This window comes from Anarhichas minor, unplaced genomic scaffold, assembly GCF_050575085.1.
Source record: "Anarhichas minor isolate MPS153535 unplaced genomic scaffold, ASM5057508v1 ptg000018l, whole genome shotgun sequence".
Lineage (NCBI taxonomy): Eukaryota > Metazoa > Chordata > Actinopteri > Perciformes > Anarhichadidae > Anarhichas > Anarhichas minor.
The window spans coordinates 4,067,173-4,095,102 of record NW_027466464.1 but is presented as its reverse complement, the minus strand read 5'-3'; the positions used below and the strand labels follow the sequence as shown (position 1 = coordinate 4,095,102).

Sequence of the window (27,930 nt, the reverse complement as noted above, 5' to 3'; positions counted from 1 at the left end):
AAAGCTGGTTATGTTACTTTGTTAGAACAATAGTATTCATTAATTCCCTTCTAGAACACATAGAAAACATCGACATTCTCTTAGGGTCCGTGATTTACTCAGTAAACGTCCACATGCCGGTTCATGCTTTTTACTTTGAAAGTCCTGACCGGAAACGAAATGTACACCGATACTGTATCGCTTCCTGGGTGATGTGGCCATAGAAGAACTACTGGGTGAGGTCTGTTGTGGTAGTGGAGTCAATAATGGAGGAAAGCAGTAAACTCGAGTCAGAAAAGCCACTGGTTTCATCGAGTTGATTCGGTTTTTTAACTATTCTATTCCGGAGCTTCCCTCGCGCCGCTTCCCCTTTCATAGCTCCAGTGTAACAGTGCTTCTCCCATTTAGCTCACTATGGGTCGTTAGCTGCTAACCAAAGTCGCTAACGCTACATGCCAGGGCAGTGCACCTGTCACCAGCTTCTTTGTCTCGCCCGTGCCAGTGGTTTCATCTCCTATTGACTGGTAATTAACATAACTTGTTAACATAAACGTTTTCTACGGTTTCCGCTCACTTCTCCGATGTGGAAGGCGTCACTGTCCAAAAACAAGCCGCCCAGCCACAGCTAACGCCAGACAAAGAAGATGAACTGACGGTACCCAGAAATGTGTGATGTGAACTCTATGCGTCCCACTGGAAAGTTCTGAACCCGAGTAAGTCAGCTCGTCTCCGACAATAAGACATGGCGTCCTCCAAAGCTAAAGTCGGAGTCCACAGTGAGGCCAACTTCCTGAAAGAGGGCAAAAGCAACGCCGGCTGTTCGGCCGGAGAAGCAGCGCCGAACAACCGGATATACTGCCTGGATGACCTGGAGACCATCGCCACAGTCGGTGAGTTCAAGGACCTTTCGCACGCATGGGATTCCCCGGTACTGGACTGTTGTCTCAAGGGGCTGCTGTGTAAAATGCAGCAGTTCCCAAACTTCAGGAACACGACAAGCGCAAAAAATATGACAAATAGAAAGGCATTTAATAACATTGTACATGATAATGCGGTTGAGTTGGTTATTAAACCTCTATATACTATAGTAATGAGTATTAATAACTGCCGAGCAGCGCTATAACTAATGATAATGTTCATAATTTACTCAGCTGCAGAGCATTTTCTTGATTGATTGAGAAAACCTGCAAATATTTACAGTTGAGCAGCTGGAACCAATTGATATATTTTTCTATTTTTGCTTGAAAAATGACAATGAATCCATCAATGCATGATTATTGTCAATATCTAGGGAACTGTCAGTTATTGTCTTGATTACACTATTAATTATTTGATCCTTAAAACATCATAACACAATTAATATGTCCGTGACTATTTCCTAAAAGTCCAAAGTCGTCAAAGTTTGTGGTTTGTTTTCATGTATTTCATTGAAGCAAAGATTCTTGTGTTGAAACTTTAAAGGCTGAATATTTGATCAAATGATAAGAGTTCGCAGATATAATAGTGATTACATACTAAATATCAATTTTTCTTCATTTGTTGGTATCGAGATAAATGTGACAGCTCCTCTTGATATAGATTTGATCGTCTCATATCAGGATACCAGTTGTTTATCAATGTCACCCAGTCACAGCTGACCTACTTGGTCCTTTGTCTTCAGCATATTGCGTGTATGAAGCTGGCTGAGGTCGGTCCACCAAAATCTGTCCAGCTAAGCGTCCCGCGGATGAATCGTGTGACAAACTGTACTTGCTGTGATCGGAATAAGAGAGAGACACTCAGCTAAAGTGTAGAATGTGCCTCAGGGTAGTCTTTCCCACTCAGTGTTGCGTTCAACAGAATGAGTGGCAAAATGCATCTTTAGCTCACATTTTGAACATTTGAACTCGTCCATCTATGCTGTCATTAATGGACCATGTGGAAGCCTCCGCGAAGTCCATGAATGCCTCATAATGTTCACCTTAGAGAGCGTTATCCTGCTTCTAGCATGGCCGCTTGCCAAGGGGAGAAACCATGAACACAGTTCATTTTATATTATGTTTTACAACCAGAGTCGACAAGTTTTCTCATGTTTTTCATGAAGCCAGTGTTTCTCCATGCTGTGGGAGTACTGCTGTACAGTATGGAGAGAATCCCAAACCACACAATATCCCGTCAGGCACCATTTTGTGGAAGTTCTGTTTTTGTGAGATTTTCATCATAATGCGGAGTGCGTAGTTCTCAAAGTCAGCAAGTCAACAGGACTCCAGACAGCTGGGTCGGTCATCGGCCCGAGAGACAACGACAGAGGCGTGTCCACTGTCCAGTTAGTGCTCAGAGAAGCTCACATGCCAAGCTTAGGCTAGTCCGTGTTCAGGCAACAACCTGCCCTCCAGGGAGTTAGTCACCACCGGCTGCATTGTCCAAATGAGACACGTTTGAGTCACACCTACGCCATGGGGTTGCACAAGAACCTCTCCCTCAAACAATACGAATCATCTCTCAAGAGAAATTAACGCATGTCAGACAAAAGCACAGGGTTACATTCTTGAGGTGCATATGATTAAAAAAATTTCAATTTTCAGTGCTTGTGCACAAATATTTGGGTATCTTGAACGCCTACATACCTGCAAGCTGAAACAACTCAAACCTGCTAGTGTTCTGTGGGCTACCTGGATCATGTGATTCAACAAGAACGGCACATTTGGCTGCTCTTCCCGTGTCACATGCTGACTCATTAGAATATACCGCCCACGGCTCGACAAGCAACTTTGGAAAAGGTGCACCGTGTTTTTCTGAGGGTGGATACATATGTATATTCAGACCGACAGTATGAGCAAAGATAATGTGTTTTTTGAACATTCAAACATGTTCTATTAGAAACCCCAAATAATGATGATGAGCATAATATATCCCCTTTTATCAATTAGTCTGTGCTCAATGAAATATGATCACATAGATGTGATGGCTTTTGTTGTTTCAGTCCATCAGCAGGATGTTTGAGAGGAGCGAGGAACGTTATGTTAGGACTGACATTAGTTGTAATGTTGTTGTTTTTTGTTGGGATGGGTAAGATCCAAAGATTCTTTAGAAAAGAACAAAATCCATGATTCTGTGATTGATATATTAGATATAAAAGTCCTCTCATGCCATATCTTCTTGATGAGTGTTAAAAAGCTAAAAATACAGAGACAGTCGTTCTTAAGATGGTTTAGTGACGGAGAGGGGCCGACAATGGAGAATGCACCATGGCCATACATTTGAATATGCTTGGTCAGCAGGTGTGAGGAGGTCAGAGAGAGGAATAGATTTACCGTGCGCCGCGATTTACGATGTCACGCTGCCGGTTTAATGAAAGACGTCAAGCTCAGCAATATACACTGAGCAACAAAGCCCGAGCTTACAGCCCGTCAGGGAGGTGTGCGGCATCCCGTGCTGTCGGGAGAAAGCTCCGAGCTTATGAGCCGCGTGCAAAAAAAATCCAATTTGCCAAGTCATTTTGTCTGATGAGGGGGATTTGCTGCCTAAAACAAATCAGCTAAAGCTCTTTATCTGCCTGCTGTTGTTTAATTGTCATCGGAATCATGAGGCAACTCTCTGGCGCCTTCAGATATATTTGCCGCCGTCGCGTGCTGCAGTGGCCTCGCGACCCGGAGAATATCCCTCCAAGGCACCGCCGACGGCAGGCCGGTCACGGCTAATGACGTACCCCCGACATGATATGTGGGGGTTTGTTGATCCGCCTCTCGTTGGTTCTCCCCGAGCAGGTGGAAGGGGAGTCGGTGGATGAGCCAGCTTCCAGAGAGGTACATATCAATGACAGCACATTACTCTCTGAAATCACCTGGCCGTGTCTCGGTAGAGGCTAATTGCCTGCTGCCTTTGTCCCCGGCTCAGAAGAAATGTTTTACAGCATCGCTAAGTCGTCCTCTTGTTCAGCATCTTCAAATGTTCCACCAATTTAGCACTCTGTTATGCAGAGATGGAGTGGGGGTGAGATGGTGAGGTCATCTTCTCCTTCTGAATTATTGTGGTGGAACTCCACTTTCAGGTCACTTTCATGCCTTATTTTAGTTTTAACTTGATCAGAGGAAACAGTTCTGCCACTGAAACTGAGGGCCTCAGTGTGCTTCAAAAGCACAGATTGTCAGACTGTCTAACCACACACACACAAACACACGCACACACATTTCTACGTGGTCACAATTTTGTACATTTTCAAAAAGCCAGGTGTGCACAGATGTGACAGTAGGCGGTCATGAAACAGCTAGCAGAGTGCTGTTTGAGTTTCCTACAAACTGGGTTTGCCATGAGAGCAGTTATGTAAGTTATGGTTTTCATGTATATATAGTTTCTTTTATCGGCAGTGAGGGAGAATTTTGGATATAAAATGAGCCATGATTAGTCTGATCAATTACACAGTTTAACCATCATAGAGGGGAAAAGGCTCATATCTGTACGAGATGCTATTATTAGCTACATGGATACTTTTTAAATGACAAAGATGACCGTTTTAATACCTCAATAAATACTTGTTTATTATTAAATGCAGAGCACTGAGAAGGGAAAGAAGGCGCAGCGGTTTTTCACAATGTCAGCTGAGAGTGAGTTGATGAAGCAGCCAGAAACCCTGAATCAGGGTGTTCCAAGGACATTGTAGGTGATGGCGTTACCGTTTACGGAGGTACGAGGTGTTCATCTGACGGTGCGCCGCTGTGTCTGCGTCGCTATGGAAACACCAATACACCTGAGACAGGTTCATTGTTTGTAAAGCAGACCAAGGAGACAGCCAGCATTTCATTAGAGAGTTGCAGCGGCTCCGTGTCTGACTCAGGCTGTTGAATCACATAGTGTCATCAGCTCAGGGCCTGAGTCTTCTATCCTCCTGCTACTGACCAGCTTCCACTGGGCGACTGTGGCTCAGTGGTAGAGCAGAGTCGTCCTTTAATCAGAGGTGGTGGTTCGAAAAAAATACTCAAATTAATAATAAAAGCCTTGCTGTAAATACAAAGAATAGAATGTTTGTCATTGCAACAGATATAAACATAAAGCAGCTGTGTCAGCTGTTTTTTTCAGATGACTGCATTTGAAGACCTTTGATGGAGTCACAGTACTGGCTCATGATGTCGACTGCATATCTGTTTTTCTTATCATGGATGATGAATGGCACGTTTGAACAAAATCGATACATGTGGAACGTTAGCTAAGCGTTTATTTGTCACGGTTGAGTTGTTCCCCAGTGAGCTGTGGTTAATCCCCCCCCCCCCCCCCCCCAGGCACGGGGACCTTTGGCCGAGTCTTCCTGGTGAAGGACAAGCAGTGCCGGGCCTTCTACGCCCTGAAGCAGATGAAGATCCTGGACGTGATCCGACTGAAGCAGGAGCAGCACGTCCACAATGAGAAGGAGGTGCTGTCCGAGGTCAACCACCCCTTCCTCATCAGACTGTGAGTCCACACACACACACCAGGGGGGGGGGGCTCACGGCCCACTGGCTGAACATTTCTAATGAAAAAAGGTCAGAGTTCATTGTCGTGTGTGCGCTCTGACACATTGATTCAGATTAGAAATACGTCTCTCTGCTTTAAAAGAAAGCGTATCCGTTACTCTTCCTCCCAACTGCACTTAAAGAGGACTCTAGTACTTATTTCATATTATATATGACAGAGCAACCTTGAAGGCCATAAGCTGTAGATCATATGGACAGCATGCAAATGAATACCGAGCTCCCTGACACATCTATATCTCAACTCTCCAGCGTAGTCACGTTAGCTTCTACAGTTCTGCTCTACTTGATACTGAAAAAAATAATGGTTGGGCATATTTAGCTTGAGTAGCTGAAGGGAGGAAAAGGGGGAGAGAGGTGAGGACGTGCAGCAAATACGGTGCTCGCTCTACCAGGTGAGCTAACAGGGAGCAGCTGTTATTTATCATTCTGGAGCCAGGACGCAGTTAGCCTAGCTTAGCATAAAGACTGAAGCAGGGGGAAACCGCTAGCCTCGTGCTGTCCAAATTAAATTCATCAACATGTTTTGTCTCTTGAAAGAAGTGAGTCATTTGAGTGAGTAATAGTTGTTGCTATTTTCCCCCAGATTGATTCATATCCTCAGGTTTATGATCCCGACTGAAGTTGGTTGAAAGATGGAACACAGTAAACGTGTAAAATAATATAGATGTATGCTTTAACGGCAGACATGTTGTCCTCTAAGCCTCTCAACCTCTGGGCCCTTTGGAGAAGATAAAGCGGGCTGTAAATATGTGTTATGTCACTGCCAACTGCAAAGACACTAATAAATATTCTGCTTACCCTCACCCATCACTGTCTGCCATTATCAATCCATCCGTCATCTTTTCTCTCACTACACGCTTTCCAGTTGTTACAGCCACAGGGTCGTCCTCTCCATCACTTTTATGTTCCACAAACCGATTCAGTATGTGTGTCACTGTCAGCACGTTCGCCATAGTTTGTACTGTTAGCGCTGTTAGCTCAGTTAGCGCTGTTAGCTCCGAGCCGTCGTCTCAGCCGTTGACAGGCAATCCAAATACTCCCAATCTGGTGTTATGCTCTTTTAAAGTGAGGCACACGGTTTATAACACCAGTGTTTCATAATCACATTAAATATTCAACTTTTCTGTCCACTGCCTCAGTAGATATTATGCATAATTAATTCAATCCCAACCCTATTCTGAGAGGAAGTTCCATAATACAATAGATCTCCCCACTGATACAAATCCACTGTAATGTGGAGACTTAAGGAGCAGTAATAACCATTCTCAATGCTTTGCTCTAGCGTCAGTGTCAAAATCTGATATAGTTCCAATACAGCACATGTAACAGTGTCTGAGAACATGACTCCTTTTTATTGATGTTTGCCAGGTTGTCCTCCCAGTTATTAGTAAAGACACATATTATGAGAGGCTCCAATGGAGACAGAGTTCTGGTAATAAATGGAAAAAGGCTCACTGTGTATTATAGATTTGAAATGCCTGAATCCCTGCAGTTTGTAGTAAACGATGTGTGTCTTCTTATGTTCATCTCACAGACGGACGACAGCAGCCTCACAGCTCTCTCATGCTGTTATAGTTGAGAGGATGGAGACTCGGCTTGTGTAGTGTTGAACAATGTGAGGAAACGTTTCAAGGTTCTCACTGAAACGTAAAACTGAGTTCATCTTCTTACACACTAACTAAATCAAAGATGAAATTCTTAAAGCAGTGAAGTGTGTACATTTATTATCAACTTTTTAGACTGACACGACACTCAACAGAAAACATTTTTAGATAAGGTAATCTTAAATCTGGAACACTGACCACATAAAAAATAACAGATATGTGGTGAGCCCTTTTACACATGACCTCATATCAGAAGTATCTAACTCTGATGTCTGCCGGCCTCTTCATGTATCAGTCAGCTCTAATCTAGTGTACAGTGTAAGAGACTAAGCGTTGGCTATCACCGATCACAGGGTCCATTTGAAGCCTTTTTATGTATTTATTTTGCTATTCTTACATTTCTTTCAAAGTGTTAAAGGATGGTGGACTCTACAATATTGAGTCCACCAAACTGTAAATGTGCCTCAGTTTATTTCCTGTTGCAGAGTACGGGTGCGTTCCTAAATAGTCACTCGGAGATCTAAATTCAGTGGCTGGTCGATAAACGTGATTGTAGATCGAGGTAACTGTAGCGTCGGCAAACAGGAAAAAACCAAGAGTAGCGGTTGAGGAAAGAGTCAGTCGTGGTGTTAGTGGCTAGCAGCCAGCACTTGTGGGAAACGCTGGAGCCTCCTCCATCTTCATCAGTGACAGAGCTCTGATTTTATTCCTCTGAAGGGCACTTCCAGCTGAAATAGTCGTAGCACACCGCTCCAATCGGAGACAGATACGGATCCTTATTTTATCTGATTTCCGCAACTCATCAGAGAGCACTTTAACACTTTTACCCTCCAATGGACACACAGGACAGCTGTGGACCGAGGCAGACAGTGTTGGGCGTTAAAAAGACCGTCTGGGTGTTTCTTGTTGCTTCTCAGGTTCTGGACCCACCACGACGAGCGCTTCCTCTACATGCTGATGGACTACGTGCCGGGCGGCGAGCTGTTCAGCTACCTGCGCAGCCGCGGGCGCTTCAGCAATGCCACCGGCCTCTTCTACACCTCCGAGATCGTGTGCGCCATCGAGTACCTGCACTCCAGAGAAGTGGTGTACCGAGACCTCAAGCCCGAGAACATCCTGCTGGACAGCGAAGGACACATCCGCCTGACCGACTTCGGCTTCGCTAAGAAGCTCTCCGACAGGTGATGGAAATAACAGCGCCTCCTTTTTCGACAGCCACAATTTGCAGAGTGATTATGAAGGAGTTGAAATTGGCAGGGAATAGAGTGGAAGCGAGGTAGGAGAGGACAAAGGGACGTACAAATGAGTGGATAAAATGTCTAAACCGTGGAGTTTAAGAAGATATTTTAAAAGATGATTGGCTCAGACAGGTCAGTCCAAGTCTAAGAGGCCTGATTAAAAAGAAGTGGTCTGTTTTAGTCTTAAATCCAGACCTGGAGAAAGTGAGCCATTTGAATATATGTATGTACTGAGGTGGCTCACACTGCTACTGTATTGAGAAGATGCAGCTTCTCATAATACAGATTGCTGTAGTCAGGTTTTTGAAAGCACATTTTAAATAAAAAGGGAGATTAATCTGACTGCATGCTTTCATAGAAAATTGAGGATGCGATACATCGAGCCTTTTGAATCGTTGAGGTCAGTTAAGACTCACACCTCTACAATTAATTCATAAGTAGATGAACCGAAAAATGTTTCTGCTTCCAGCTTCTCAAATGTGAGAATAATCTGTTTTTGGAGTTTCGTACCAGCTGAAAAGGGATTTGAAAACTGGGATTTTGTGATGAAATAACTGTCAGTTGCAGCCTTGAATCAGGAAACCGTGCTGCTGTGATAATGTTTCTGAGTTGCTCTCTTCTGTACAGATACAGTAGAAGCGTCACAGTGACTCGGTCAGAGATAAAAGTACGGATACGATTTCCTCCGTGCTTTTCAGATAATAAAATAAATGCTTTATATAAAAAAGTACCAGGACTCTAAAGTGATGGCCTTTTGTCATTCAGACAGACGTCTCGTCCCGCTTAACAGATTAAAGTTAAGAGATGCGTTCATTACATGGACGAGACGGTGGAACAAGATGTGCGTTTAATCTTCATTTTCTGCTGCTGCAGCCCGTCCTGTTAGCGTGACAGCGCTGTGTTCTAGCCTGTATCAGGGCTGACCTCATCAGAGGGCCGGAGTGACATTTACATCAAAGAGACCAGAGCCTTTATCCTGACATGACCACCGACATGGAGGACTACCTGCACATGTAATGAAACGCACGCGTGGATGCACTGCTGGCTCACGGGGATGCTTTTCTGTAGTGGTGTGCGGCTGCTGCTGAGTGACAGTCGTGGATACTCCGCTCTCTGCTCAGGGTGTTTGATGCCTGATTGATTGTCAGTAGAAAGTGAATGACAAAGCAGCTGTCACTCCTCACTGTAGGTCTGAGATCATACTGTACAGCCCCAAAGCACACAGCTGGCAAGGCTGCGCTTTGATTTAGCTGCTCCGTGTGGATTCGGTGTGAATTCTTGATGGAACTTGGAAGAAACGTATCTAAGACTTGGGTGCAGTCTGGAGGTCATGTGTTGGTCTGTGTCTGCTTGTTTCAGTGTCACTTTTCTTTAAAGACTTGAACCTGAAAAATGAGTTTAAAACTCTAAAATGGTGCTGTTCTCTGCCAGGTGGGTCTTCAATGAATGTAACCTAAACCTCTATCTGGACTATCAGACAAGTTTCTCACTCGCACGTCTCAGCAGTGTGTGTGGTTCCGTTAGCTCTTAGCTGTTAGCTGATAGCCAAACACACCGTCCAAAAGATTAAAAGTGAGCAAACTGTTTTCCCCCACTGTGTCTCACTTGTGGCCCCAAGCAGCCGGGGGGCCAGTCAAGAGTAGAGAGCAAGGAGTCAGCAGTCAGTCAATGGCGGTATTAAACGGGCAATAAAAGAAAACATGAATCACCGCAACCAGGAGAGGCCCTTGAGCCGTGGGTTAGCCGCCCAAATATTGTGCAGTTTGGTGCAGCAGAATGCCAGATTAGCTGTGGACAGACACCGATACGCACGCACACAGAGACTCGATCACGCACCCACACAACCAATCTCATCATCTCCTGGCTGAGATAAAACATGTTTAATATTGCATCAACAATGCAATATTAATGTAAATATCTTATTTCCCCTGCGTCCAAAGATAAACGTGAGGGCTTTCCAGGTTTCAAAGAGGATTAAAACAATGTTCTGCTACACAAAATGATAAATGAATTTGCTTTGCTTTTTTCTTGTGAAATATGGAACAGTTTAACCTCTACAGGTATCTCAAACATATAAAACAAATAAGGTAAAATAATGAACAAATGAATGTTACACAGTCGGCTGTTTTCCACTGTTCTTCACACATGTCAAATGAAAATAACTTCAATACCTGGCAGATATTTTTAGGTTAGAAAAAGCTTGAAGTCACATTTGGGCAACAGAAAAGTCTGCTTGTCTGTCCGCCTTTTATTCCCATACAGTATGTGAGATTCATCGTGTCGGGACTACAGAGACAGAGAGGCTGTGACTGTTTCAGACCGTTAGAAAACACTTTGAGTTTAGTCCTCACCCAACACGGTTCGGTCCAGCGTGTTTCAAGCACGTTCTACTTCATAGAAATCCTCGTTAACATTATATCTCACGAACGCCTGTCACCTTTTTGGCCACTGAGAAACAACAGAGCTGTGAAATCCTTCTGTGGCAACAAGTTGTGTAAAGAGCAAAGGCATTGTTGACAGAAAAACTGCAGAAGATTTAGAGACTGCAGCAATCGTGACTACTCTAGTCCAGGAACAAGCAAAGCCACCTTGCTCATGTCCTGTGTGTTTTCACTCATATGTTGTTCTGGGGACCTGAGGGAACCTTCCCAACTCCAAGAACCTGCTGCAAACCTCCCCCGGCTGGTGTCATTTAGTCCGAATTAGATACAGTGAGTGCGACCTCTGCAGAAGTGAAAAGATGCACTACAGAGGAGAAGACACGCTTTATATCTGCACTGCAGTGTTTCTCCACCCGGACGCCGCGTTGACCCCCGCTGACATATAAACATAATGGAGTAAGATTACATTTTCCCCCAGACTGGGCGAGCAAATCAGATGGGGAGTAGATACCTCTCTGATGTTCAAGTGACCCACTTATATATAAATTATATATAAATGGAGGGCGGCGGAATTGCCCCTGATAGGAAGACAACGGCCTCACTGCCTCCAGCTCTCTGTCGCTCCCCGTGTTCAGGACGAGATGGAGCGCCGCCACAGTGCCCCCTGCTGGCAGACATGAAGCCTAGCACACCGAGGAGCAACAACGCAGGTCTTCTCTCTTCCGTATCCCCCCCCCCTCTACAGCCTGGATCCACATCATTTCCATACAAATTACCGTCGCCACGGCAACTGGCCGAAAGAGGTCATTACCCAGGTGATATCTGTGACAGGCGATGAAAGGCTGGCGCCGGGCCAAGTGCTCTTCATCAGAGGACAAGTGGCTTTCAGGGGGAACACTGTGCGTGTTTGTTACACGCCGTCAATCAGCCAGACGCAGTAATCTGCTCTGGACTTCCTGTCCAATGCTTATATATACATATATATGTATATATATATATATATACTACTCCTGTATCCACACTCGGGTCCCTCATCTTCACGTGGGTGTCCTACTTTTAACAGCAGTGAAGCGTCTAAAAATAGCCGAGTCAGTTTTAGGGTAATTGCACTTGTTCCCAGCAGTGTTTTCCCTGTTTCTGAAATGTTGTGAGTATAATGTTGGTATCTTGAAAACAGAAGAGAATAAGACAAGTCGCTGCACTATAAGAAATGGAAACACTTATTCCCCCGAGAGCTGAAACTAATGTTTTATTAATAGATGTGTTGATTGGAAGGAAATCCGCCTGATAGACATTTCAAATGTGAGAATGTGCTGATTGTCCTTGTCTGAAGTCGTAGAACCTGAATCCTGTAAAGTGTTGAAAAGATGAATTGATTCCTTTATGGAAAATGAATCGATGATGAGAAACAAGAATTAGAATAGATGTGTATTGTCAACAAACACAAGACGCAAACACATAAAAAGCAGACAAGCAGTTAGTAAAACAATAACATGTGGCTCATCTCTCTGTGTGTGATCAGGACCTGGACCCTGTGCGGCACTCCCGAGTACCTGGCCCCCGAGGTCATCCAGAGCAAGGGTCACGGCCGAGCAGTGGACTGGTGGGCTCTGGGCATCCTCGTCTTTGAAATGCTGGCCGGGTAAGTGTTCAGTCCACACAACACACCACGCCTCCTCCCTCTGTAAACACCGGGGGGCAGCACTCATCAAGACAATCTACGTCTCAGTCCCTTTAACAGATAGAAGCACACACACAGGTGTGGAGACAGACAGTGAGCGCTTTGAGCGACTCATGACTGGAATAAACTTGACGATCATTTCTCAAAACGATCGAAGAGACACACAGAGAGTGGACACAATAACACGAACACCTGTACAAGAGTGACGCAATGGGACATAACCCTGCAAGAGAAAGTGGAGGAGCCGTGTACATGGAACCGTGTTCTAATAATTGTACTGCTGCTCAGGTTGAGATGGACTCTAACATTGATTGAGACACCCCGGGTGATATTCTATAAGCCAACAGTTGATTTATGGACCTGGCTCAGTAGCATGGCCTACCTGAATATTAGCTGGTATTTATATTAAAAAAGCATTTATGAAATTACACCTGACCTATATATGTTTAATAAGGGCCGCATACTGCTTTAACTCCCAAATATGGAGCCGCTTCCTCCTGAAAGGTCAGCCGCCCTCACCCTTCATCTCCTTTAAACCCTGGGAAGAAAAGCTACCTGGCTTTGAGTTCGTGGAAAGAATGTGACCATCTCCCAGCATTCATCGGGGCAGGGCTTTGAAGTGTCGCGGTCCGCTGTGCACATCACTCGACGTGTCCAGGGAGGGGCTCCACGGTGGGACCCCTCAGACAAAGAGCTCCCTTCATCTCGCGGCATTGTGCTGTTCTTCAGAGTTACTGATCCAAGAATATCACGGCCGCTTCTGAAAAGTTAGCGGTGGTCGATCATCCACCTCTGGGGTGAAGTGCAAGTTGAAAAAACATTCACTGAGGGGTCAGGGCCAAGAGAGACTAGGAGAAGAACGGGTCTTCTCTCCATAATCCTGCTTTAAGGGCCAGATTCCTGCTCTTAATGGAAGCCAATCATCCTGCGTGTGTACATGTAGCGATACATGTGGCTGTGTACGACTGAAAACCTCCAGTGGTCCGCTCAGGCTCACGTTCATGTTAATTATAGAAAACAAAGTTGCATGAATGAATCCCAATTTAATCAAAACGCGTCTATTCCCGGACCCAATTTTCTGGATTAAGCGCATAACAATTTAATTAACTCCCACTTCTCCTTGTCCCCCGGTCAGTCCTCGTCAGCCTGCTGATGAGAGACGGAGTCCACCAGCCTCGTGTCACCCACACAGTCACATGGTCATGATTTACAGTTAACTCCTGACTCCTCCCTCTAAGCTGTGGTACCTTTAAATATAAATCACATTGACGAGTACTCCTGGTATGAGCGCGCTACAAGGAATGTTGTTCCTAGAGTTTTACCAGAAGTGGGGCTAAAGATGACCATTCTTCCTCCGACGTAAAGCTCATTGAAATAAAAGAGAATCCCCTCTGGAGTGAGGACATTCTGAGCATCAAGCCTCTTTTAGTTCCACAAATGTGTTCTCAATTTCACACGCTGGTCTCGCATGAATGAACGGCCGAGTCACTTTTACAGCCAGATTAGAAGCCTTTGAACTTGGAGCCCGTTGTGACATCAGTGTAATAAAGCAGGAGCCTCAATGAATGAGCCACTTGTTATTTGCATGTGAGAGATTTAAGAAGGTCTTGGTCTTGACTTGGTCTCTGCTCAGGTGGTCTTGACTACAACACTCCCAAACCTAATATTTAGGTCACATGATGTTATTCTCTTCCCATCTTGCCACGGTGACCCAGATTCTCCACCTATGACGGCACACCAGTGGAGTCTGTGGTGCTCGGCCGGCTCCCAGACGTCCCACAGTCTCCCGCCTCTGGAGCTTTTCACTGGGAAGGCGAGCGGCGTGTGACAAACTGGTGCGATTATGCGCCTGTCTGCTCCGTGCGTAATGCAGTTGGAGGCCGGCCCCATTATGTCATTTGTGGGTAATGACTTGTCCAGGCCAGAGCGGGGAAAGCACTCAGCAGCCGGCCTGTGGGTGGCAGGAAGACAAACACACAGAACTGTGAACAAAGGCGGCTCTGTCCAAAGCAGAAAGTTATCATAGCCCCCCCCCCCCCCCCAGTCTAAATGGTGACTCCTCTCCATCTAGTTCAAACGGATCCAGGTGAGGGTGTGCAAGCTCTTGCCTCCTTTACCTGCTCCTTGCATCATGCTGTTTGTGCAGAGTGTGAATGAAGTTCCCACACTGTGGCGGTGCGTGCCAGAGATTGACGTGTGTTTATCTCCACAGGTACCCACCGTTCTTTGACGACAACCCATTTGGAATCTATCAGAAGATTCTGGCCGGAAAACTGGAATTCCCTCGCCACCTGGATTTCTATGTCAAGTAAGACACCAAGCCGGGAACAAGAGTGTGTGTGTGTGTGTATTGATCCTTAATGTCTCTGCATGTACGAGGACTGTTACTGATTCAAGCAGTCAGGATTGAAGGAATTTTAAACGCATAATTCCTTTTAATGAATTTAAACGCGGACAGCCTCCGTTCTCATTTGGCCACTTTATGGTCGCCCTCTTTATTATTTTACTGATGTATTTTAAATCGCAGAGCAATACATTCAAATCTGTATTTTCTATATTTCAGCTATCTAACCAAAAACATTCAAAACGGTATTTCTGCCTTGAAATACTAAAAGAATACTGGAACCGGCCTGAAAAAGCTGTGACTTTTTGACTCCAGAATGTAAAACCTCTAAATTCCCTCTTTAAAAAGAGCTCCAAAGAACCTGACCTGAGAGTCCTCAGCTGTAGCTGCAGCCCTGGGACCAGGTCTCCACAGTGGTGCTCATCTACAACCAAAATCTGACCCCCCCACCCTCACCATTCAAAGGACTACTCAAGCATCAATACTTCAAACGACGGTGGGGGTCTTTTAAGTGCGGCAGCGTCCCTTTAACACGGAGGTCAATGAGCTCCCTGGAGCTAAAGAGGAGCCTTCAGGTAGACCTGCAGCCGCTAATGACACACCCAGCCCAACTCCACCCGTTACACCAGCTGGAGGGCGCAGGAATGTTGCAAGATTACAGGCTCGGCGCACTGGGTGTGTGTGCACGTGAGCGTGCATGCACTCACTCAATCAGTCCTGTCGCCGTGGCCCCGGAGAGGACACACACACACACACACACACAGATAATTCAGCAGAGCCACAGCTTCCCGCTGTTAAGCCATCTATCTCGGCGCCAGCAGACAGAAGGATTTCTAATATTTCTACCATTTATATCACTCTGACACACAGTTCCGTGTCACGCACTCCCATCCATCAGCAAGGGAAAGGCCTTGCAGAGGACAGACTGCTGCGTCTCCAGCAGCAGGGCTGATGAGACTGACTGGAGCACCGTCTCAGGGTGACCCCAGCAGGGAAAGTCTCATCATCAGTCATAAAAGGAGTCGGGTGTTCGGGGTTAGTCGGACATGTTGACCTCGTGTTGACCTGACCTGGAGGGTATTTCTTACACGTCAAGAGGAACTGATTCGAATTTGGGGGTCTACGGTCGAGGTCACTGCGCCTTCACGTGAAGTCACAGTGACTAAATCAAATTTAGTTCAGAATTTTAGTTTTACCTTAGTTTTGTTACGTAACTTTCGGACTTTACAACGGCAGCTACGTAACGAGCGCACGTTAGTATTTTGACCTGAACCGCAATCTTCTCCATCACCTAACCAAGTAAACCTCGAGAGGAAGTAAACCGTCCAAATGTGACACTAGAGCGGGACCTAGAAGCAGAGATGGGCAGTATTTATATTACTTGTATTTGAAATACGTATTTCAATTACTTTTGAGTATTTTGTAATTTGTATTTGATAGGGCCGATAAAAAATCTAACGTATTTTGTAACAAAATACTTTAGAGTGGAGTAATTTTGTATTTAAAATACTCAAAATACTTTCTCCATGAATCAAAAAACAGTTCACGAGTTCAGTCTTCAGATCTTCAAGTTCAACGGATTGTCTGTCAAGGTAAATATTTTATCTGAATGTGACAGATGTCAACTAGCTTGATGTATAATTTATGTCTGGGTCTGGCTACATAGCCTATTGTATATACATGGTGATGGTTATAATCAAGGGCGTAGGTTTGGTCTCAGCATTGGTAGGGGACTGCCAGCCCCCCCCCCCCCCCCCCGCCATATCAAAAAAAACTTAGTTGATATTATGTTGAACAGGCAAACTTTATTAAAATATATTAACATTTGTGTAACTTGGAACTGATTTAAACATAATAACAGTAATAAAACCTTAGTTTAAATACAAAACAGTATTCTGCACCAAATAAATAATAATAATAAATAATTACATAAATGAATAAAAAAACGTTCTGCTAAAATGCCAATATACAGTAACAGTATATTCTATATCCAAAATATATAGCAAAAACTTTTCCCAGTTGTGCAGCCAAAAAAAACAAAAATAAATCTATTCTGCAGCACTTAATAGGCTATAAATAAAGTGCTTTCCTCCTTTATCCAATTATTAGTAGTGCTGGGCAACGATTACAATTTTTAATCGCATGGATTTTTTGCGATTAATCTCATTGTTATGGCAAAGTTCAATAATGAATTCAAAAGTAGTGTATTGCACACTTTTATTTTAAAAGTACTGCTATATGAACAAAAGGGCAATAACATTTGGTTTGCAAACACTTTAAACAAATCGGGTGCTTTTTAACAGCAGTATTCCCTTTACACAGCAGCAGTTCTATCTCTTCACTATCTGTGCTCAGTGTGTGACTTTATGTGAAACGTTCCACTGCTGTGCAACAGGAATAAAATGTTTCAGCACGTTTCATCTAAATGTCTGTCTTCTGTCTTCATGACAGTCAGAGCATGTGAATGCAGCTCTACTGTTCATCAATATAATGCTGTAACTGCGAGGTGATGATGGTTACCCAGCGATCAAAGAATAAAGACACTTTACACACAATTTAGGTGTATTTTCCCTTTAACTCACGAGATGCAGGTAGCATGTTTTATATTTAATGTGAATATAATTCATACTTTGTTGGCATCTTATTCTGAAAACCGGATGTTCGTCTGAAGAAACCGGATGTTGTCTCACGTTAATCTTTCCGCTACCTTTCAAAGTCCTTCGCTCGCTCCCGATCTGTGCCATTTGAATGCGTTTAGTGAATTTCAGCATATAGGTGCACTAAAGTGTAAGTGTCTGCTGAGTTGACCACGGAGATCTGAGTGTCTGCTGACTTTACCGCAGCGATGTCCAGTAGTCTCCATTCCTCCACCGCTGCCAGTGAGCAACGGACTTTCAAAATTTAAAAAACGCGCTATAAAATAATTGTCGGCGTTAATTAATTAATGCGTTAACGCGATAATAACGTGTTAACTTGCCCAGCACTAATAATAATACAAATGAGTTTGCAAATATATTGTGCAAAATTATTTTTTCTAACAGACGAAATATTGGTGGGGACAATTGTGTCTTTCCCAAACTTTGGTCGTGACTAGTCCCTATGGACCCTATGCAAACCTACACCCTTGGTTATAATATCAAGCTAGCGATCGATGCTAACATGCTAATGACGCTAGCATGCTGTCTAGGCTAGTGCATAGCCAGTGTTTAGCAAGTTCACTTGTCAGTGGAGTAGCTAGCTATAGGAAGAGGGAGATTGGGAGCTTGTATGTTCATGATAACCTTATCAAGAGACGTCTGACTATCTAATCTTGCACTGTATTACAAGTTATGCTGTATCTTCTCAATGTGAATGTCATAATGCCATATCAATTACTGGCAGATAATATAGTTCACAGTTAGCCAGGCTATGACAGTAGATGTTAAAAAAAACATTAAATATCCAATTTATTTTATTTAAAAGGCATATTATGAAAGTATTCTTAGTTTTATTATTTCATACATTCTACAAGTTTATGGGCTGTTAAGTCCTATTAATAAAAAAATATATATATACATAATCAATCAAGTTGTTGTCTTTTAATAGCTTTGCTTAGTTACACTGACATTCTGTGACTGTTCTTCCTTTCTGTGGGCTTCACCAGAGCTTTGTGTACATTTTATATAATTATATTATATTATATAGCCCAAACCTGAATGCTCTGCTATACCAAATTGTGAGATAACGGAAAATCCAGAAAAAAGTATTTCCTATATTTTAAATACAAAATACATGTATTGTATTTTGTTACATTTTCTGGCACCAGTATTTTGTATTTTATTTTAATACATTTATTTAGTATTTTGTATCAAAATACATTTCGATGTATTTTTGCCCATCTCTGCCTAGAAGTCATAGTTTGCCTGTCGTGCTTATCCACTGTGAATGTTGAATATGATTCCTGAGTCCTGTCTGCTGTTTGGTGCTGGACAGGCATATGTTGCTAGTGTAGTGTTAAGGGGAAAACCTCTCATTGAAAGTTGTAATAGGAAGAGTGAACATCTTTATTAATTGACATGGACAAATGAAACACCAAACATAGGGCTGATAGCCTCTCTCTATTCCAGATGAATTCTCCTTCATAAAATCCATGAAAAGTCATAAATACAAATATTTCCCCCAGAGCTGATTAAAATATTTCTCTGTGACACATCACTCCAAGGCCCCCGTCTGGAAGCAGAGGAAGGATTTAGACAAAAAGTGAGAAATAGCTGACTTGTCAACATGCAGCCGCTGTATTTATGAGGCTGTCGGCGGCTCGTTGGGTGTGAGATACGGCGCCTTTATCTCTATCTCCATCTCCTACACTCTGCCAGTTTAAGACCCCCGTGAATCATCCCCACCCCCCTCACACGGATGTCTACATCACATGCACAAGTTTACAGTGTCACAAAGTTCCACTTTGTTCAATTAAAAGATTGTGAAAGAGACACAGCTCACTTAGCCAGCCCTCATCACCTTTCACAGGCCGGTGGCTACCTTTGGTGAGGACACATTTGTCATCTTGACAGTGCTGGAGAACCTTGTGAGAGAGAGAGAGAGAGACACTGTACAGCTTTGGATTCACTCACTGTTTCTTCTCCCCCCCCCCCCCCCCAGAGACCTCATCAAGAAGTTTCTGGTCATCGACCGAGCCAGACGGCTAGGCAACATGAAGGTGAGTTGGTTCGACTTCCTGGCTCCCTGAAGCACACGGCAGCGCACTGTATTTCATAGCGTCAGGTAGACTGACGTCAGCAGTCTGAGGACGGGACAGGAAAGAGAAGCTGCACATGCTTCCAATTAGAGAGAAACCAAGAGACAAGTGTTTGGACCGTTACAGGTTTTTCACATCTGTCTGACTCCTAAAATAAATAAACAGTCGTGCCTAACGAAGGCAACATCAAAAACAATTTCATACGCACAAAATCTCAAATTTGTGTACAGTCGCTTTCAAAGCCTGTCCTGTCTGGAGCCCATTTTAATCAATATGGATATAGAAATATTAGAAACGCCTTTAAATGTTAGAATATTAGATTAAACATGAGAAACAGCGATTACTGTAACACGATACAATCCAGCAAACTAGATCCTCCAAAACACTGTGAACATTAGGAGCTTCACGAGGGAGGATTGATGTCTTTATGTATTGTATATATATTGAGTATATATTGTAATCTGGGCCCCCAGGCTCAGAGGCCCAGACAAAAAATGTCCACACATTACTCACTGCTGCTCGTAAACCTCGTTGCCGTGAGCTCACTGTGATAATTGAGGATGAAGATGAATGTATCAACATTTTGAATAGATTATGACAGAGGAAATTACACAAATATGGCAAAAAGTGAAGCCGTAAAGGTTAGGCTACCAGAAAGGAACAGAATGTTGTGTTCGGGCTTCACTTATCCACCTGAGAGAGTTTTATTGTGCAAATTTAAAGATTGCTATGACTACATCACTCTCTCTTAAGAGTTAGTTTTACCTGAAACAGGGTTGGACAAGAAGTTACAGAAGAAGAAAAAGTGTGCAGGTATTACATTTAACTGGGAGCCGGCCACTTCATCGGGCACCAGCGGGAGCTGTGTAGAGTCCCATTCAAACTGGAGGACTGGAGCGTTTCAGCTCACATTAGTGAGAGGAGAGCCCTCTCCATGAAACACATACTTCTCTGAGCCCGCTGATTAGCTCCACATAATCCCAGACAAGATGCTATTGATTTGTGGCTCTGCAGAGCACAGCGGTCACAGGCCGGACTAGACGACACACACTAAAGCCTTTTTAAAGGTGTTAATTGAATTTGCATTCAGCTAATGCATTAATGTTGGTGATAATATTCAACGTACATGGAATGATCTGTCGTTACCAGATGCTTCAACACCTCCCAGCTCCACACAGGACGGTCACCTCTCATGACCTGCCATAAGAGCTCATCGACACAGAGCTCAGATCACTTAAAAGAAATGACGTTGAAATGAAGTGCAACCCACAGAGCAGCAGCAGGAGCTCTGATTGGCCAGCTGTTGTGTATTAGCGGGAGTCTGGCCTATCACGGCTCCTGCTGCTGCCGCTGCTGGGTCACACTCATCTTTGTTTCTAAATGGTCCATCTTTAAAAATCAAAGCCAAACAAAAGAAAAAGAAGAATTTCTACTGTGTTCATGAAATGTAGTATAAGTAATGCTTTGATTATAGAAACAGATCTGCATACAGCCATGTTTTGTGTTTCAGAACGGAGCAGATGATGTGAAGAAGCATCGGTGGTTCAAGACCATTGACTGGGAGGCCGTTCCTCTGAGGAAGCTGAAGGTGAGCTGACACGGACCAACAGTGCTTTTGAATTTGACTCTTATCTTTTTATAAGGAGCATGCACATTGATCTACATTGTGCTCCCACTCACCGGGACGTCCCGTTGTCTCCACAGCCCCCCATAGTTCCTAAAGTGTCCCATGAGGGGGACACTTCTAACTTTGATGTTTACCCAGAGGACGACTGGAAGAAAGACCCTCCTGTGCCTCCGAAGGACTTGGAGACCTTCAAGAACTTCTGATCGCTGAGCCTGGTGTATTTATTGACGGAATATCCTGAGAATTGACACAGCGTCATGTGTAGTAACTGTTCCAGCTGCTATCACGAAGAGAATCCTTATTTATCAAAGCCAGGAGCCTCCTGCTATCGTAATAACGGCCTCCTGAGAGACATGATTGATGCTGTGACTGTCTCATACCACAGAGATGATTTGCTTTTTATACTTTTATTTATCTGACTAAAGTCAAACCTTTTGCTGTTTTGATTTTTTTAATCAGTTTTTTCTCTGAGCCTGCTCATATGCAAAAATAATGAGTTTCCTTTGAAACCAAAAGACTTACTTTCTAGCTTTTAAAAATAATCAGGTCTTTTTTTATATTATGTTTTATACGTTCTCTCTTTTTAAAAATGTTCATTCAGTCATATCTAATGTGACTCCAGACTGGTGCTGTAACTGTCAGCTGGCCAGTAGTCATGAATGCAGTTTCACACTCATTGTTCTGTAGTCATGAGCACTTGTAAGAAGGTGCCTTACACCACAGTTTGATGGGCATAGAAATAGTGCTTCTCCTCAGCCACCGCTGGTCTCAGTCCATGTGAGGAGCTGAATGTGCTGCCAAGTCTACAACAGCTTCATCCCCGGCCACAGGACTTTATTATTACTGTACAGTCCCAGCTGTTCCACACATGAACCACAGACTTTCCCCAGCCCCTCTGTGCTCACTACACTCATCCTCATCATTATCGTCCTGGCTGTCCTGCTTTTAAAGCCCGGTCATGTGAGGTGAAAGGTGCTGGGGTGTGAGGTACTTGTCAGTGTTTAGAGCCACTCGTTACAGTATTCATCAGCAGAAGGCTTCGTTTGCTGTTTCCGGACAAATATTGGCCTTTAAAACAAACTTCATATGGTTTAGTCTGTGCCTCGCCTTCATTACAGAGCTGCTGCTGCTGTCCAGCTGAAAGGATCCCAATTTGTGTTCAGACCAAAGTCAGGACCGTGTCAGAAGGTACCTGGGTGAAAGTCCCGTGTTTGTTTACCCATCCACCTGACCCCCTTCTTACCTGGACTTTCTCGCTCTTTTATTCCACGTCACCTGACTTCCTCATCACATTGTGCTCGCTTAAGATCAGCTTGTAAACTAGGATAACCCGACACGCGGGGGCGAGTGAGCCTTTGTTACACTGGAGCCCGTTGTCATCAGACCGATAGCTGATGGATCCCAGGATTCAGCTTGAAGGCTGAGAGCTGGGCTGGAGGCGGGGGTCAGTTATGCTGGTGGCAGCTAGCGGTGACATGGAACTATATACTGATCTATTATGAATGCTAAATAAAACAGTGTGTGTGGGGGCATTTGAGTGACCTCAAACCTACAGTATCTTTGGAATATCTCGACCTAGGCTAATACATCATTCCTCTACTCCATATCTGCACAAAATATCCAAATCTGCTAGCTTCATATTGAATCCATTGTCATAGTTTTTAAAAACGCATACAGTCCATTATATACTGTTGGTTCAATGAGCAAACGTCTAGTCACTCGGTTTCAAAAGTATTAAAGGCATCAGTGCGTCCTCCCTTCTGCGTGAGCAGCAGGCTGTCTGCTTATATGCAGCTGTTATAATGTAAAGAAAACAACCATCACTGCTGTTCATTATAGTGCCTCACAGGGAGGCACTATAATGACTCGCTGCGCGCGCCTACCCAGTATGCCTTGCGGGATGACCCCATGCTTGTCTCTGATTGGCCATATCCTCTCCGGCGTTACAGGTGTCTGCTAAATGCTAATGTTAGCATAGCTATGATGTAGGCTACCAAGCTGGAATGTAGGCACACAGCCTGTGCTGAGTTGCTCTCCTCCAGAGCCGGTCTAGTTCAGCTAGCATCATAGCTAGGCTAACGATAGCGTTTAGCAGACGCCTGGACGGGCCAATCAGAGGCAGAGTAGGGGCGGGTGTTCCCGCAAGGCATACTGGGTAGGCACATCCAGCGATTCGCCTTAGTGCGCCCCCCCTCTGTAACCTACATCACACACCACTTCGTATGTATAGTGTTGTCTCTCACAATGGTGCTCGTCCATATAGAGCCTGTTTGTATATTGCATGTGTCTTTAACCTCCACACCCAGCCACTTATGTGTTACCTAGCAATATCTTTATACGTCTCAGCCTTTAAGTTGGCGCAGTCACACATTGTTTTCTACCCTCTACCTAACAATGCCTATCAATATACAATAACTCCTTTTGTACCTGTCATTATGGAACTCTAAGCAATGGCACATGTTTGTATTAAGACTCAAGCGTCTTTGGAAATGTTTGAAAGTGATAAGAAAGAAAAAGCTTTTCTCTTCCTCCCGTGTCCCGCCTGGTCCTTCCTGTCCTCACTCTCTGCACCCCGTGCTGCTGTCTGAAGGGCAGCTCAGGCTTCCATATTCATGAGAAGGAAATCTGACATTTAGGAGATGAACTCATCATTTCACTGATGTTTTAAGGTTTTTGTAACAAAATGCACCAATTGTCTCTTCACATATTGAGAATTCATATACTGTCAACGCTGTGGAAGAAGTTCTCTAAAAGTAGCAATACCATCGTACCATAGAAATATCAAGTAAAAGTACTTAAGTACTGGCATCAAAATATACTTGAAGAAACTAATGGAGTGGATTAGAATTATTGATGCATTAATATGTTCATTGCTTTAATGCTGCAGCTGGTAAAGGTGGAGCTCATTTCAATGCCCTATATATATATATATATATATATATATATATATATATATATATATATATATATATATATATATATATATATATATATATATATATATATATATATATATATATATATATATATATATATATATATATATATATATATATATATATATATATATATATATATATATATATATATATATATATATATATATATATATATATATATATATATATATATATATTAATCTCTATAATAATACTCATTTATTACTTGATTGTATTTTGTAATAATAACCTGAATTTATGTCAAATGAATGTTGTCACATAAATCATGTTGTGGAGTAAAAAGTACAGTAGTACCCTCTCAGATGTATTGTAGTAGAAGTATAAAGTATCCCAAAATGGAAATTCTCAAGTAAAGTACACGCACCTCAAAGAGTAAATTATTAACATTCAAACATCAAGAAAATTACACCTTTTATTCATTTGATTTTGTTATTTTAGAACATTGATTGGTGCAGCTTTACCTCTGTTACATTCTGATAAAGCTGATTCTCTAAAACCACTATGTGTAGTATACTTATTTTATTACAATATATTCAAGAAAGAGGAGCTGAAGCACATAAAAACTCACAGCGATGCAACAACGCCGTTTTCATTTCAATTCTTAATAACTATGAGTTGTTCATATACTGCTGACTCAGAGATGTTAACTGTCCTCCAGAGGGCTGCAGTTCCTCTCTTCACCATGTGGAGCCGCCAAAGTGTGACATCGCCTTTAGCAGATTTTTGCTGAGATGGTTGAAATTTAGAAAGCTTAGTAGTAATTAAGCACTTTGACAGCAGCAAGGTGTTGGTGTTTTTTCTTCGGTTAACCGCCTCACGGAGAAACCGCTGACGTGGCATTTCCCAGCTGTTACCTATGTGTTTTCCAGTAGGCGGGTGACTGTATTCCCAGCAGCTGTTTTCATCTGTATCTCCTTAAATCTAATCACACTTTACATGCATTATGGTGAGCTTTAATTTCCTCTGGAAATCCAAAGGTGGGACCGATGTTAAAGTGCTGAACACGGGGTTTCGTGGAGGGTTATTGTGTTTACAGTGGAAAAGTGAGTCATGCTAGTCTCGCTATATGTGATGACAGTTAGGACTCTAATAGTGGGCTAATGAATGCCTTATGAAGGGCCTTTGAGGGGGATTTGCTGGAGTTGCTGCAGGTTGATACCTCCCAGAAGGCCTCAGAGACAGGAAATGCTCACAATCAGGAGGTCAGAATAAGTCCCTGTACCTAGTGTCGGACACAGAAAAACGACATCTTCCAAATCTGCAACATTCATAATAAGATTTTACTACTCTATTACGGTATTTTTCATGACTTTACTGCATGATGAATTAAATATTTTCTGTCCTAAACTGGACTCGTCTGCTACATTTTCCCAGAGGTTAATCCCAGCGGGTCACGGAAGAAGAAAACACATCTCATAGCATCTGACATATGCTATGACAGCCCGGCCTGTCATCCAGGCAGGGTTGTTAATCCTGAGAAAGAGTAGGCTCGGTTTTTAAAATGATCCAACCTAACAAAAACAGCCCAGTGCTGCCAACTAGCAGCACTAGCTCCAAAAATCACTCAATCTAGTGAAAAGGTCACCAAGTCTGCAACGCTGACCTCGCCCTCCAAAGCTACTCCCCCACAATAATCATACTGACTGTTAACAACCAACATGGCTACTGTTGGTATAAAGCTAGCAGCTTGTGATAGAATACGAGCAGGTACAGGCAGGTAGCTCGTCCAGTCATTACAATCAGACTGAAGTAAATGAATGGATGGTCTTATTACAGTCCGGCGACAGCCACAGATGTCATTGATTGCTGTCAGCATGTAAAGAAAACTTTAAGTTAAAAGTTTCAAAGTCACATGAAAAAAATGTCTTTGAAGATCAATTCCCACTCTAGCATTAAGTCCATTTGGGTTTTATGAGGTCCCGTCAGACCAAACGAACTCCTGAACCCTGCATGGAGAGGGCACACTTAATTAGTGCTTTTGCAATGAGGCCGGAGAGAAGAGGAGGCCCGCAGGCAACCGGTCCTTTGGCTCAGCGAGGACACGCTTCACCGAGGCAATAAACTCAACGGCAGCACTTCCCTTTTAAATAAGACACCTCTGAAAATGATAATTGTTCGATTCTCCTGGATTACTTCACAAGTCTGGACTTGAAAGGTTAATGCAGACTTGTGGGAGGCTACGAGCAGACATGACAATCACATCACAAAAATGATTATGATGCAACAGCCCCTGACAAATGAATTCATTGAATTTTGTGCAGCAGGGAAATAGAAATAAAGTGGAAATAAGCTTTAAATGAATGAATAATGAACACTTTGAGCCCCCCCATAGAAACCAAAAAGCTTTCCAATTACTCTTGGCACCGGCACTGATCCCATAAGAGCCCGTCTGAGAGTTGAGATGGTGACAGAGAGATTTCTACCACTGATATATTTATAGTGGAGCCCTCATATACGGTAGTACAAACGTGTGCTATACACTTTAATTAAAGATCTGTGGGCTTGAACAACACCAGCAGAGTCCAGGACCTGCTGAATGAATGGTTTATGTATTGCATTAGTGGTTACCGTTGAGGCATTCCTGTTTGGTAGCTTAATAAATAGCTGAAGTTAATCTCACTTTATATTCATTTGGAACAGTTGGAAAGACTCATCAGGTGTTTGGGGAATAACCTGCAACATGATTTTTACTTTTAAGAAATGGGAAAGCTTCATCTCAAAGACAAAGCTCAGCAGTTTCTGTGTGATTGGTGGAATTGGCTGCAATGGAAGGCACCAGCTGAAAGCTTGCCTCGGGCTCTGCCCACCAGGGCCCTGCTAGAGATCAGAACAGGGTCATGGACCAGCAGAGGTTGAGAAAAGCTGCTTTGTGGGTTTCACCGACCCTTCAAATCTGTGATAAATGGTGATAAATAGCTCTGATGAAGGACGAGTTAGTGCCCTTGTCTCAAAATCAGTGGGTTTTTGGTAATTTGTCTGAAATAATACCTGTGGTTAACAAAGATTTTAACGTTCTGTTCTAAAATACATCCTCCCTGCAGCTCTCTATTGATCTGTTGGTTCCTCATTAGAGAACCCGATGGGACATTTAAGGCAATATATATACCCTGTAAATCATCTTGTAAGGTCTCCTTAGTGTCACTGGCCCTATGAAGCCCCACCCGGCCAAACAACAGGGTGCGCTTGTTTACGTGCCTTGTGATATCGCCCTAATGACAAGTGAGCCCTCAGAGGTCATGGAAACAGCGTTCACCTGGGATTCCTGTCATCAGCACAGGTGGAGGATGCACCGCCGCACCCCCGCTGGGCGCCGCCCACCCGCCTGCACTCGTGCTCGCCTTTATATCAGTCCTGCTGAGGTACACAAAGGCTCTGCTGACACACTCCCCTCTATGAGATTATTAAGGCCAAGAGAAATATTTCAGAGATGAATCGGAACCCAGAATACATCATTTTGTGTATTAAGTCAAATTTAAGAATATAAATAATTAGTTTGGCAAAATATTTGGTCCGCCTACTAGCTCTTTCCAGAGCTTTCAACTGCATCCTACACATTCATCAGCATAAGTGAAGTAATTTAAGTCTTAGATAAATGATTTTTACCCAAAATTTGGATTTTTCTCATAATTCTGAAATACATCTCATAATTTGATTTGTACAATTTCCCCCTATCACTGAAGTTTGATGTGACCTGTGTTGGTGTTTTTAAACCATTAATCAGGAAGTGTGAATTTAAAATAATTCATAAAGAACACAGAGATGCCTCAGAAGGCTCGTGTTACTGAGAGGAGGTTGTCAGTGTGGGAGAAATATTATGGGATGGATCCCAAGCTGCTCTGCTTTACAGTATGAAGGGGTCAGGTGTTGGAACTAATTGTGGTTCACTTTGATTTAA

At 43.3% G+C, this 27,930-nt stretch overlaps 1 protein-coding gene across 5 annotated transcripts; it reads left to right on the top strand.

The window, feature by feature from the left end:
* The first annotated feature begins 179 nt into the window (after positions 1-179).
* Positions 180-23,603, top strand: prkx (protein kinase X-linked). 5 transcript variants are annotated; one of them, XR_012954671.1, is made up of 9 exons: positions 180-869; positions 5,235-5,403; positions 7,987-8,250; positions 12,211-12,330; positions 14,582-14,677; positions 16,256-16,305; positions 19,352-19,409; positions 20,959-21,036; positions 21,153-21,213. XR_012954671.1 is itself a non-coding variant. In XM_076094309.1 (8 exons), the coding sequence occupies exons 1-8, from the start codon at positions 722-724 to the stop codon at positions 21,276-21,278; spliced, it is 1,059 nt and encodes a 352-aa protein (XP_075950424.1). In that variant the 5' UTR covers positions 180-721; the 3' UTR covers positions 21,279-23,603. The 5 variants fall into 5 exon arrangements, 3 of the variants coding, with proteins under 3 accessions (XP_075950424.1, XP_075950425.1, XP_075950426.1); XR_012954672.1 differs by lacking the exon at positions 21,153-21,213 and having other exon boundaries at positions 14,933-16,305; positions 20,959-20,997; XM_076094309.1 differs by lacking the exon at positions 16,256-16,305 and having other exon boundaries at positions 21,153-23,603.
* The last annotated feature ends 4,327 nt before the right edge of the window (positions 23,604-27,930 follow it).